The sequence below is a fragment of the Alligator sinensis genome, unplaced genomic scaffold (assembly GCF_000455745.1).
Source record: "Alligator sinensis unplaced genomic scaffold, ASM45574v1 scaffold255_1, whole genome shotgun sequence".
NCBI lineage: Eukaryota > Metazoa > Chordata > Crocodylia > Alligatoridae > Alligator > Alligator sinensis.
Window position 1 is genome coordinate 921,818 of NW_005842270.1, and position 12,261 is coordinate 934,078.

Sequence of the window (12,261 nt, forward strand, 5' to 3'; positions counted from 1 at the left end):
GCCGGCTTTGCACCAGTGAGGGACAGTGAAAGAGTGCAAAAGACAAACCATTTCATGGGCCAGAGGAAACAGAACTAACACCCCCCACACCCCAGCCCCAATACCTTCCTCCTCCCAGCTTTGCCATAAGGGAGGGCAGAAATCGAGCTGGACCGGGGAAGGCTCCTGGGCTTCCTGCCTCCGGTCGCTAACCCACCGCTGCCACTCTCACTTCCCCCCAACCCCCAAGTATTCCTAGCTTTGGAGGTAAACGAAGGGGTTAAGTTTAATTTATACTGATTTCTATTTAATATCATTCTCTCCCTGTAGGAGCCGGCAGCTGTGAGCTGATTGTACTCTCTCATTATGCAGTCTGTATCGCTAATGGCCTGTGACAAAGGCATGCCATCTTCCAGGCCTTACCCCCGAGAGCCAATTAAGCACACATACTCCCTTCCTGTTTGCAGCACATTACAATGAAATTAAACTGAATTTCAAAATCATTTTCTCCTAAAGACATCTCTTTACAATAATTAATGCACGCTATTCCTTTGCATTTCAAATATTCATCAGGAGTGGTGACTAAAAATTGTTTTAAGCTGACTGCCCCACACCCTGCATTGTCTGCTGATGCCGAGTCACGAAACCTTGCTACTGGTGTGATACCGGCACTGGGAACAGCACTCAGGGGAGACGGGGGGTGTCACAACTCCAGCTTCAATTAAAGGAAGCAAAAATTGTAGTGTTGTTGGGGGGGGAAGCGGTTTTTTATGATGTGCAAAATCAATAAAAAGGCCATGGAGAGGGCACTAGAAATGCAGCCCTGTGCTCCTGAGGACTGCTGATGGCACAGCTGGCATGCAATAAGAATGGAAATGCAAAATGCAGTGCTGTGTGCACGGCAGGGCTACGATGGAAGTTTAAGTGCGGGGGGAAGAATAGCGTTTGTTGTATCCGTAAGATTCAAGGTGGCCCAAATGCAGTGGGGCAAATAGGTCTACATTTCTTCCATAATACTCACAGCACGTTGCCAGGAAGCCAGGTAACAGAAAGCAGAGCAGGGCAGAGGTATTAACCAACAGGTTTAACCCGGCAAACACTATTTCAAAGGTGCCCTGTGGTCCCACTACACTCCAAGCTGAGCTTGGGACCAAAGCGAGCTCCTTGTTGTACTTCCAGTTCACCAGGGTGCTGCAGCTGGATAATTCTGCCCAGATGTGCTGAGCACGGTCAGCACATGACAGTTAGAGCGGAGGAATAACTTACTCAAGGCTTGTTGCTTCTTTCCAGCTCAGTAGCTGCTTGCAGCTACTGATTTCGTGGAATTTGGTACCTTGCATTCTTGGCTAATACTTCGGACGATAGTTTTTGGTCAGGAGACTGGGAACAAGCATTGTTTTAGAAGCATGTGAAATTCCAGCTGTGCTACTCTGCACTGGATACATGGGGCGTGCAGTTTGGTTCATTAGGGTGCTGCTATCGGACGGTGTTTCAGAGTGGCACTCTGTTTTCCCAATGCTTATGCAGGGAGGATGGGTCCCCCTGCCAGCCTGTACGGTGCCACGACAGCACCACAGGAAATCCAGAGCAAAACCAACCACAGACCTGCGCAGGACATGGTTTGACTGCCAGGCAAGAAAATGTCATGACCCATAGCTCCCCACCCCAGTCCCAAACACCTTGCTTTTCCTGCCTGGAATCGAGAGGAAAGGTCCGATATTGAAAACGTTTGTGACCTAGAAGTCCAAAGGCACACACAGCTCAGGTCACCAAAACCTTTTGTTCACATCTCAACAGCATCGCCTTGCTGTTCTGTGTTTTCTTTTACCATAATGAATTTCAATTTCAAAATGACAACTTACTGGAAAACTGGCGTGTTTCATCTCAAACCCACTGCAGTGAAACATTTTGGCAACTCCAAGATTTTTCTCCACATTTCTTTTTCGTGTTGGAAAATTAATTGCACCCCCCAGAAAGCTGAAGTGTTGGTGAAGCGGCGTATTCCAACGAGACATGCCCTTGAAAAATTCCTGACCGGTCGCAATGAACCTGCGGTGTCTGCGGCGTGCAGAGCTCGCCGTCACTTCCTTGATGGATGCTAGACAGTGCTGGGCAGGGAAGCAGAGCCAGCTTTCTTTATGGAAAACCCAATTCCCACTAGGATGATGGGAACCCTGCTCCTCATTTCAATACGGCTTGGCTCGAGGTGCCCAGCCTGATGTTAATGCATTGCTGTGTTTCAGGTACCGAGCGGCTGCTTGGGTGCTAAAACTTGCTCTGTTACTGGTGGCAGTGGGTCTTGTTTGCAAAGGGGGCAAGGGCTTTGAAGGTCTTCTAGGAAGCAGCTCCAGCGTCTGAAGACCAGCCCAGCCAGAGGGAGTTTCTGCCCACTCTGATGCATGACTTGACCACACTTAACCCAGTAATGCCCCCATTACCCTGCCCGTTCTTCTCCCAGAGCTGGGCAATGCAGCTACTCCTTGCTTCCAGACAGACGGGGAGGGAAGGGAGTGAGACCCTGCACTGGCACTGCTCCACAATGACCCAGGCAGCAGCAAGACACAGGGGAACAAGCAGACCTCCCCGTGCCCTCACTGATGGAGCAAATCCCTCCCCGGGACTGCCACGGTGCCCACGCGGTACCTGTTTGGAACCAGCCGTCGGGGGTGAAAGCGTCTTTGGTTTCTGCAGGCCGGTTCCAGTATTCGCGAAACACCGTCGGCCCCTTCACCAAGAGCTCCCCTTCCTTGTCTTCGAGGCCGGGGGTCACCTGGGACAAACAAAGAATAAAGGTTTCCTGAGTGTCAAGGATTTGTGCCTCCATCACTGTGTGCCCCTGGATTGCCCCTGAGGGCAGGGACGGCCTTCTGAGAACCACTCGGTAAATCGTGGTGTTGTGGCTCTTGCTTCACGCAAGAAGAAGGGACTAAGAAGAGAAAGCAGAGCCATCCTGAGTCAGGCCAACAGCCCATCTTGCCCTGTATCTTGGCTCCAACACTGGCAGTAGTAGATAATACAAATGACTGGTGAGGAGAGGTGAGGGAACTGGGCTGATGGAGTCTGCAGAAGAGATGATGGAGGGGATTGAATAGCAGCCTTCACCTCCCAGCAGCAGGGTTGCAAAGAGGATGGAGCTGGACCGTTCTCGGTGGAGACTGATGACAGAACAAGGAGCAATGGGCTCCAGCTGCAGCAAGGGAAGTTGAGGAGAACTTATATTCTTATATTAGAAACTTATATTAGCAAAAACACTCATGAGGAGGGTGGTGAAGCACTGGAATGAGTTATCCAGAGAGGTGGTGGACTCTCCATTGTTGGAGATTGTTAAGACCTGGCTAGACAAAGCCTTGGCTGGGATGATGTAGCTGGGGCTTGTCCTGCTTGGAGCAGGGGTTGGACTAGATGTGACCTCCTGAGCTCCCTTCCCGCCCTCATTTTCTCTGATTCTATAATCCAGAGGCAGAGCATGTGAACGGGGCACGTCCACAGCAATCTCCCCACCTGACAAACAAGAAGTTCAGAGACTGCATAAAGCACCACCTTGGAAGGCATCAGCAATGTATTTACCGAGGTCCTGAGACCCACGAACTGCCAAATTGGTGCATCCAGCCTGGCGTCCCAGTCCAGCGAGTGGCCCAGGGGATCTCCTTCCGGAGATGACAAAATACCTCTGTAATGCTCCAGGCTGGCAGGGCAAATACAGCCCCGTGGGAAGGGGGAGTCCCTTCCTCCCTGCGGGACGAGGAGGACAGCCCTTGCATTTTCACAGCACCAAATGCAAGGCCAACATTTTTCCCTCCCAAGGTCTGAAGTGCTTTAGTCTTGCTAAGCTATTTGCCTCAACCGTGCCCCGCAGCAGCCGGTGTTACAGGTTCAATTATACTACAAACTGCATCCAAAATGCGATTCCTTTTTAATTCTGTGACTCAGAAAACTCAAGTGCCACCAACAAAACCTCTCCTGAGTGCCAGAAATCTCTGTGCCAGGGCCAGCCAAGATGCGTTCAATTGTCTGGCAAAGGACAAACTCCCTCGGGTTGATGGCATCTCACCTGGGGCCCCGTATCGCAGGCCACCTCACGCCCCTGTGTCCTGTGCCTTGGGTGTCCTTGGGATCACTGTATGCAGCGCGGCTTTTATCCGGCGGTGCAGCTGCCTTTCCTGGCCCAGACTTGTTGAGCGGGGACCAGGGCAGGCACAGCGCAGTGGCTCTGTGGTATCATCTGGGGAAATCCTTCCAAACATAAGCACTGGAGAGCCTGCCCCATCAGGGGCTGCAGCGCTGGACCACGTAGGAACGGAGGGGGCAGGAGGGGGCTCCCTGGCCACGCTGGAAGCCCGTTGCATGGACAGATCTGATGCACGGCTCTCGAGTGATCCTTTCCAATGCATCCAGGATTGCTGTGAACAGAACAGGCTCCGGAGGAAGCCACACTGGTCTCTCCGAGCTGGCACAGCTGCCCAACAGGGAGCTCCTGAAAAGGGCTGGGGGAGATAAAGATGACTGGGGAGGGAGGGTTGTGGAGGATACCACCTAAACATCCGGACCCCTAGACAGACCGTGCTGGCTGATGCCCCTGATGTGCCCAGCAGGGACCGCAGCCAGCTTATGGGGGATAATGTTGTGGGCTGGCAGATGCCTCAGCCTTTGAAATGACAGCTGTGGAGGACCACGGAGGGCAGCTGTCCCACTTGGCACTGCCAGCAACCCGTCGCCTGGCTTGGGAACAAAGTGTGCGCCCGCTCTCTCAGTGGGACACAGAGGAGCCCTCTCTCTCAGCCCACCGAAGGGAAGGCAGAGTAGCTGCGCCCCCGGTGAAAAGCCAGGCAACGCTCAATCTCAGGACACACGCAGGTAGTGCGCAGCGGTACCCTGGGTTTAATTCACCGGATCAAAGCTGCCGATAGACCTGTGTGCTGGGGGAAAACAAAGCAAGAAGACAACCACAGCTTCTTAGGGCGCAGCAAGCAGCCAGAGGGCCTTTCAGCTCACTTTTGCAAGCACAGCTGGCTTCCTGGACTAAAACTCACTGCCACGCGGCCCTGGCTGGGGAATGAGCAGCATAAATCTCTGCAGCGTGGCTGGCCAGGCTATGCTGGCAACCTCAGCGGGGGCAGGAATAGACCCGTAGCACCTTTCTGCCCACCCAGCGTCCCCTCCAGGTGAGGCAGGTGCCTGGGGGGACACACGCTACTGCTGCATGGCAAATGCAGAGGCACTACCTCCCTTCCCAGATTTGTCAATCCATTTTTTTTAATGAAGGGACCCTGGATTTATTCCAGAAACAATGCAACCTCCTGGCTGTTATCGTCAAGAAGGGAAGGGCAATGGTGACATTTCTTCCTTCTGTGGACAAGCTCTCATTTAGCGCCAGGGAGCAGACAAGAAATTTGCTGCGGCAGGAGATGGTCAGACCCAGGGCAGTAACCTGTCTGCTCTTTAGCAGGCTGTCGTTTCAGAGCTGCGAGGATGCCAATAGATAAAGGCTAAAGGGATGTGAAGGTGCGACTGGAGCACAGGCTAGCAGATCCGTGCACAGTGCTAGCACAAGAGCAACGAAGACGTGAAAAGCGCAGCGACGGCAGCTCTTGTGGGTTCTGCTCATATACTGTCCGCTCTAAACAGGTCTCTAGCAGCCCCCAGGACTAGTATGGATAGGGCACAACAACGTCTACAGCCCACGGCACAGCTGGAAGCGATGCAGTATCCGGCATCACATCTGGCAGCCTTTGACTCCCCAGTCTGGAAGACCCAGTGCCCATTTACATCTGAAGGCAGCCCCGGCATGAGTCCAGAGAGTTCACGCTCATGCCTCTGCAGTCATAGGGCGATGACTAAATGGATTTAACACATCCCTTAGGCCACCCGTGAGAACCCTCTCAATGAGCAGCCAGGAAGGAGAGATTTCAGGTCACGGGTATTTCTCATGCTACCTTGAGCTAAGAGCGATTAGCTTGGGAACCCCACGCACAAGCCTGTGTGTCATGGGTTTCAACTATGCAAGGTCCCTGAACCGCAAGCTGGGATGAGGGCTGGTCCTGCTTCAAGCAGGGGGTTGGACTAGATGTGACCTCCTGAGGTCCACACCCTCCAACCTGAATTTTCTGTGACTCTATAAGCCAGAAGACCTGCAACCTGGAGCTCTGGGAGAGGATGTGCAAGTAGCTTTGGTGCTGCTGGGAGAGGTGGCGGGAGGGGTTTGGTGTTGGGCTGAGGGGCCTGGGACAGCCAGGCCATGAGTTCCCATATCACGAGGGGGTAACAGGCAGAGTCCTTGCCAGAGAAGGCAAGGGGAGATGCACTGTTGGAGCCTAAGCAGACCATGGGACCCCAACACAGCAGCCCAGTGGGCATGTCTACATGTGCATTTACTGCGCAGTAAGTCACTGCGCATTGAGCGGTTATTAGACCGGCATCTACACGTGTAGGCGCTACTGAGCAGTAACGCTGGGTGTGCTCTGACCTGGGACTAAAGTTATTCCCAAATCGGAGCGTGCACACAGTGTTACTGCACAGTAAGACGTCTACACGTGCCTTACCGCGCAGTAACTACTTGGGAGTATATTTGCTACCTGCAAACCGACTAGGTAGCAAATTTACTCCCAAGTCGGTGTAAGTCGCCATAGCTACTGTGCAGTACAGGTGCACGTGTGTAGACGCACGCCTGTACTGCCGAGTTTTTAATTCTCGGTTACTACAAAGTAATGATGCACGTGTAGACGTACCCAGCAAGTGTCCAGCTGGTGGGGCTTGGCCAGGGATATGGCAGGTGTCATGGGCAGGTTGACGACGAAGTCTCTTTTTACCACTCTGTTTTCCTCCCGTAAGCGACTCAGTGACGTTGCCCCGAGGAGGACATCTTCCACTCCCTCTCCTAGGCCCCAACCATTAAACAACACAGCTCCTATCCTGCCAACAGAGCTTTTCTTTGACTCTAAAACTCCTGCAACACTTAGGCTGCCGTAAAACGATCCCGAATTTCCATTAGATCCAAGCACTTGAATTAAAATCTAGAGGGGCAATTTGAAGCATGTCCTTGCATACCGCACCCCCCCCAAATATGACGCACGTTTTGTTTTGGGAAAGAAGGGAAGAAACCACCCAACCTGCGCTGCATCGCAGGAGGCAGGAACGTGCCACGCTTCTTTTACTGACAGTCCTAAAAGGCCTGCGCAGACCTCTCGCCGTGCCCTCCAAGGCCAGGTGAGCAGGATTCACCTGCCCTCGCCTGTGCCTTGTGTGAATCGAGCTTTGAACGGGCTCCAAATTTCTTGTCATATCAACTCCAATTCTGGCACCCGCTCAACCCACATCTTATCTAGAGCAGAGCTCCCTGGCAGCAGGCACCTCCCCGTCGTGTAATGTAATGATGTTATGGCTGGCTTGCAAACAGTAAAACAGAAAGGCCGTGACGTTATCTTAATAGGATTTTGCTTGCTGAACTCCGGATGTCACTGGCACTGCTCCCTGGCGTCCAAAGCGCATGCAAACCACTTCAGCGCCAGCAGCTCGCGGTGCTTGAAGGCAGCATAAATTAAAATTCAGGGTTCGAGGCACATCTTTGCTACAGCCTCTGATGCTCTCCCAAATGTAGGCGCACACCAGGCTAGCACAGCACTACATGTTTCCAGCACGAGGCTTGCACTGCAGCGCTGTGCAGCTCTCCCGCTCCTCCCTCTGTCAAATCTCCAAGGGATCCTTTGTTGATACACCAGATCTAAGTTACAAGCAGCTGTTGAAAGCATCAGATTGCTAATTGCACCGATATCCTATTCTCCAAGTGCCGCGTTTTTAATGCACGTTTCCCCTGCTTTAATGCATTCAAGCCGTGGTAATGAGCAGACACCGCGTGCCCGGGGAAGGTGGGTGTTTGATAGCTTTCTGCTGGAACACGGATTCGGCGAGTTGAGCCGGCCCAGCCGGCGCACGAGATAAGATTCCATTTTCCACGCATGAAAATAAAAGGCTGTAATAAATCCTCTGAAGGGATAAATCCGGGTGATTATAAAACGCATATTTGCAATGCTTCCTTTGTACCTCTTTATTAGCAGGAAGCAGCAGCGACTTGTAAATAGCCGGGAACCCCTGTTAGGCAGGTAGCCCTCGGGCTGCTTCAAAGCCACCGTTGGTTTTCCCGCGGTCGCAGAGACCTGCTGCCTCTCTCCTTCGCAAGCCGTGAAGTCAGTCATGGCCCTTCCATGGGAGGCACCGTGCCTCGCTCCCTGCATGTCCCCAGACAAGGAGGATGCTCCAGCCAGGAGCAAAAGCTGAACTTTGCTTCCATGCGGGTCAGGGGGCATCACCCGCTCTCCCTTCCCGAAGTCCAGGCCCTTTATCCGAAGGTGTAGGACGGTCAGCTGCAGACCAGAAGATCCTAGTTTCATAGTTTGTAGGGTTGGAAGGGACCTTGACAGATCATCAAGTCCGACCCCTTGCCGTGGCAGGAAAGAGCACTGGGGTCAAACGACAATCCTCTCTTGGAAGAGAAGATGCAGGAGATCTTATGAGGCTCTTGAAAGCACGGCTTTCTCCCAGACGTCTTTTGCAAGTTCACAACTGGATGCCTTCTGAAACTCCCGTCTACATGTAAGGAGGACAGCAGTTGTACTGGGTTAAAATGGGAGGCCTCAGTGGTGCTGGAAGGAGAAGAAGGCACTCTCCCCGGGGGGGATGCAGGGAAAACAGTGATTTGCTTGCTTGTGAAAGCTTACATAGGCTGTAAGGCGCGTCTCCACCCTGCCTTCTGCTTGGCTTCAGGCTGACACAGCTAACCACCTCTCCCCACTATCCACTTGCAAAGATAAGGTGCTTCACAGCTTGCATATAAAATGTTTTCGGGGTTCAGCGTGGTGACAGCAATTCTGCTCCCCTCGTCTCCCTCACTGCACCTCGTGCTTCTTCCACAGCTGCCTCCCTTCACACCCATGGGACCCCCCATATCCCCCATATCCCCAGGTTTCCCGTACCAGTGCCAGTCACCCTGGTCTCCAGTCCAGACTCTGCCTCGGCTGTGCCAGGGCACCGCATTCATGCCCAGCACAGCACAAGTTTGCGAGAACAGCTCCGGTGGGGCAGAGCTGGCAAGCACATTGCAGCAATGAAGTCCTGTGCAAGCCATCCTGTGATCCCTAATCCCAGATCCTGGCTTCTTGTGCGCTGATAAGGAAGGTTTCCATGCTCACGCCTAACGTGAGCGTGTTTCACTTACGGATAAGCGCCGTCGTTCAAGCTGACGCACCTCGTGAACAACACAGCACAGACACGTGCCCTGCAAGGGAGAGCTTTCCCCACCCGGAGACACCGGACCTGCGCTCTGGCCAGTGCAATGCACTGAAACAACGCTCATCTGTCCTCTGTCACAAAAAATACCCCAGGTTCCTCCTTGATAAGAGGCAATTACAGACAATTTCCTCTCCAACCACACTGTAACGAGCAGCAGGGCGCTACTGAACGACGACCGAATTCGAATGGCACGAATCGAATACCTGTTTGTGCAGACTGGAGCCCTTCAGATGCCAGCTCAGACACCGCAGAGGGACATTTCTTCCAACATGAAACCCATCCCATTTAAAGCAGAAAAACCCTTCTGTGACTGCAGAAGAGGGTTTGCTGTTCAGATGCTGCTGCACAGAAGTAAAATGCTGGGATGGGGGGTGGTCATCACATTGTATTTGTAAATAAATGACTACTGGGATCAAAATCCTGACAACCCCCTGCCCTTGCAGCGTCTAACAGGGAGAGACCCCTTGGGGGGTGACACTTATACAAGGAAACGAGCAATTGCATTAGTCCTCTCACAAATCAGGGCGTTTTTTTAAATGTGAAAAGGTAGAAAAATACTTTAAACAGTAAAAAACCAAAAAACCAAAATCTGGAGAGAGCCAAAGTGCCCACCCCGGTGCCATGCACACCGCATGGCTCTTCAGAACTGGCCACGCAGCAGCCTCGACGCGCGGTATCACAAAGAGGAGCCATTAGCCATATGCTGCTGCTGGAGAGGACTGTATTTGGGCTGCGATCTCACCCCGAGGAGCCATCACAGCCCTCGCGAGCGCGGGCAAAGTAGCCAGCGGCTGCTCCTCTTTTAGTGGCCGCTGCTGCACGCACGGCTCGATGCCAGAGCGGTGTGTGTCCACGGGGCATGGCTTTACGACGCCGAGCTTTATTGAAATGACTTCTTCTCCCTGTCACCTCCCTTCCCCTCGCCCCGCAGACCACAGAGCTCAGCGGCGGGCAGGGTTTATGCTTCATGCCTGCCCTCCTGTCCACAGCTTGCAGCATCGCTGGACACAATCCTCCATCCTCTCTAAAAGGCAATGCACCTCCGTCGTTCAAGATCCCCCGACCAGGAGCTGATGGGCAGAGCAGCGCCGGTACAGCACATAACACACCGTCACCATCTAACAGCCTCATCCCAGCTTTGCTGCAGAACTGGTCCGCTGTAAGGACCTCTCTCTTAAACAGGCAGCCAGGACGGGTCTCCATTCCCAGCATCTCCCAAACCCCTCCACAACTCAAGCTTTATTTTATTTTATCCCCTGCGTTTATCACCTGGATTTCTGGAAAGGAGTTTTGTGCCCACAAAAAGGGCAGGACAGCCCTGTGAGCTCTGAACCCCAGGAAAGGCACCTCTCCTGGAAGGGGACACGGACACCAAGCTCACTGGATCCCTGGCCTCATCTCTTGGGGCCTGATGGCAGCGGTGATTTTGAGACATGCACACCTGGCCTCTAGGAAGCAGTTTGAGAGCATCACCCCATTTCATAGCAAGCCTCAGTCACCAGCAGACAGTACCTGTAATCTCTACTACCTGGGCCTGACCTGAGCCAATGTCCTTAGTGGTACAAGGCTTGCAAGCACGTGCCCTGCCTCCCAGGTCAAACTGCTCCCGCTAAGCTCCGTGTTTTGTGCGAGCATCATCGTCCCTAGGAGCTCCATGTCCCGCAGCAGGCCGTTTCACCATTTTGACACACTACAATTTTCCTCATGTTGAAAGAAGGCAGATTTCAGATCCTTGGGGACATAACACAGAGCAAGGGGGGTGGGGGAAACAAAAACCCCAGGGCCCAGACCGTACTCTACAAGGCCACATCTCACATCTGTTTTTGCAATGTTAACTTTTCATAAAAGGGCTGGGAATAATGCAATCAGTTTCCTTCTCACGCTGGAAGGTTATAAATTTAAAAGCGAAAGGGGAAGCAGCAAGATGGGGCTTTGGATGTTATTTCCCAGAACCAACCCGCACTTGGAACAAAAGCTGTTACACGTCTGAGAAGCAGAGAGAGATATGTGTGTGTGTGTGTGTGTATTTTATGTTACACACACACACACATATATAATACACACATATATAAATGTGATGTATAGATGTATATATAGGCATATGTGTGTAATGTGTGTGTATTTTGTTACACAGGTGTATATAAATACATCTATATGTGTGTATACATATATGTACACACGTGTGTATGTATATATTGTATATCTGTTACACACATATAATACACATGTGTGTGCTATATATATATATATATATATATATATACACACACACACACATATATAGATGTGTGTGTGTGTGCATGCACATACACGAGACAGAAAGAGAGAGAGAGATTTTAGGTGCTACAGATCTTTAAAAGTCATCGGACTGATTAAGTCCAGAACCACAGAAAACCACCCCAGTGTGAGAAAGGTCACTCTTTCGTTGCAATTATTTCCCAGGCACAGAACTTCTTGATGTCTATTAGCACCGTAAACAAGAAGAGTAACGTCCTCCCCGAAATGCCAGCCGCTCCGCACTCCACAGCTCTCGTCTGCCTTGTTTGGAGGCTTCGGGAGGTAATAACCCAGGAGAGATGTCAGCACGTCTTCCTACTGCCCGCGCTCTGTTCATTAGGGAGATATTCCTGGAGTGCGCTCGCACTGCCAGCTTTGCTTTTGTGCGCCGGGGCAGGCAGGAGATTCAATTAAGGTCCCACCCTGTTTGCTTTCGACCGGCCTCGCTCACAAGCTGAGGCTGGGAGAATCGCAGAAGTCAGGCTGGAAGGGACCTCCCGAGGTCAGCTAACCTGACTCCCTGCCGGAGCAGGATCAGCCCTGTGCAAGCCGGGGAAGGAGAGCCCAGCTGCCAGAGTGCTAGGATGAGTACTCACCATGCAGACCAACGCTGCACACTTTCCCTGTGCTCCCTTGCCTGCTGGCACCGCTCTCTCTGCCGTCTGCAGGAGACGAGGGCTATCCACTGCCCACCACCTTGTCTGCCAATGAACTGGGGCATTT

General features: G+C 52.4%; 1 protein-coding gene across 1 annotated transcript in view; it reads right to left on the minus strand.

Moving 5' to 3' along the window:
- The window catches only part of ACSF3 (acyl-CoA synthetase family member 3), a 77,771-nt gene that overhangs the window by 31,364 nt on the left and 34,146 nt on the right, over window positions 1-12,261 (minus strand). The window contains exon 7 of the mRNA XM_025209173.1: window positions 2,623-2,749. Coding sequence (XP_025064958.1) covers window positions 2,623-2,749 — 127 coding nt within the window. The remainder of the gene's footprint in view (window positions 1-2,622; window positions 2,750-12,261) is intronic.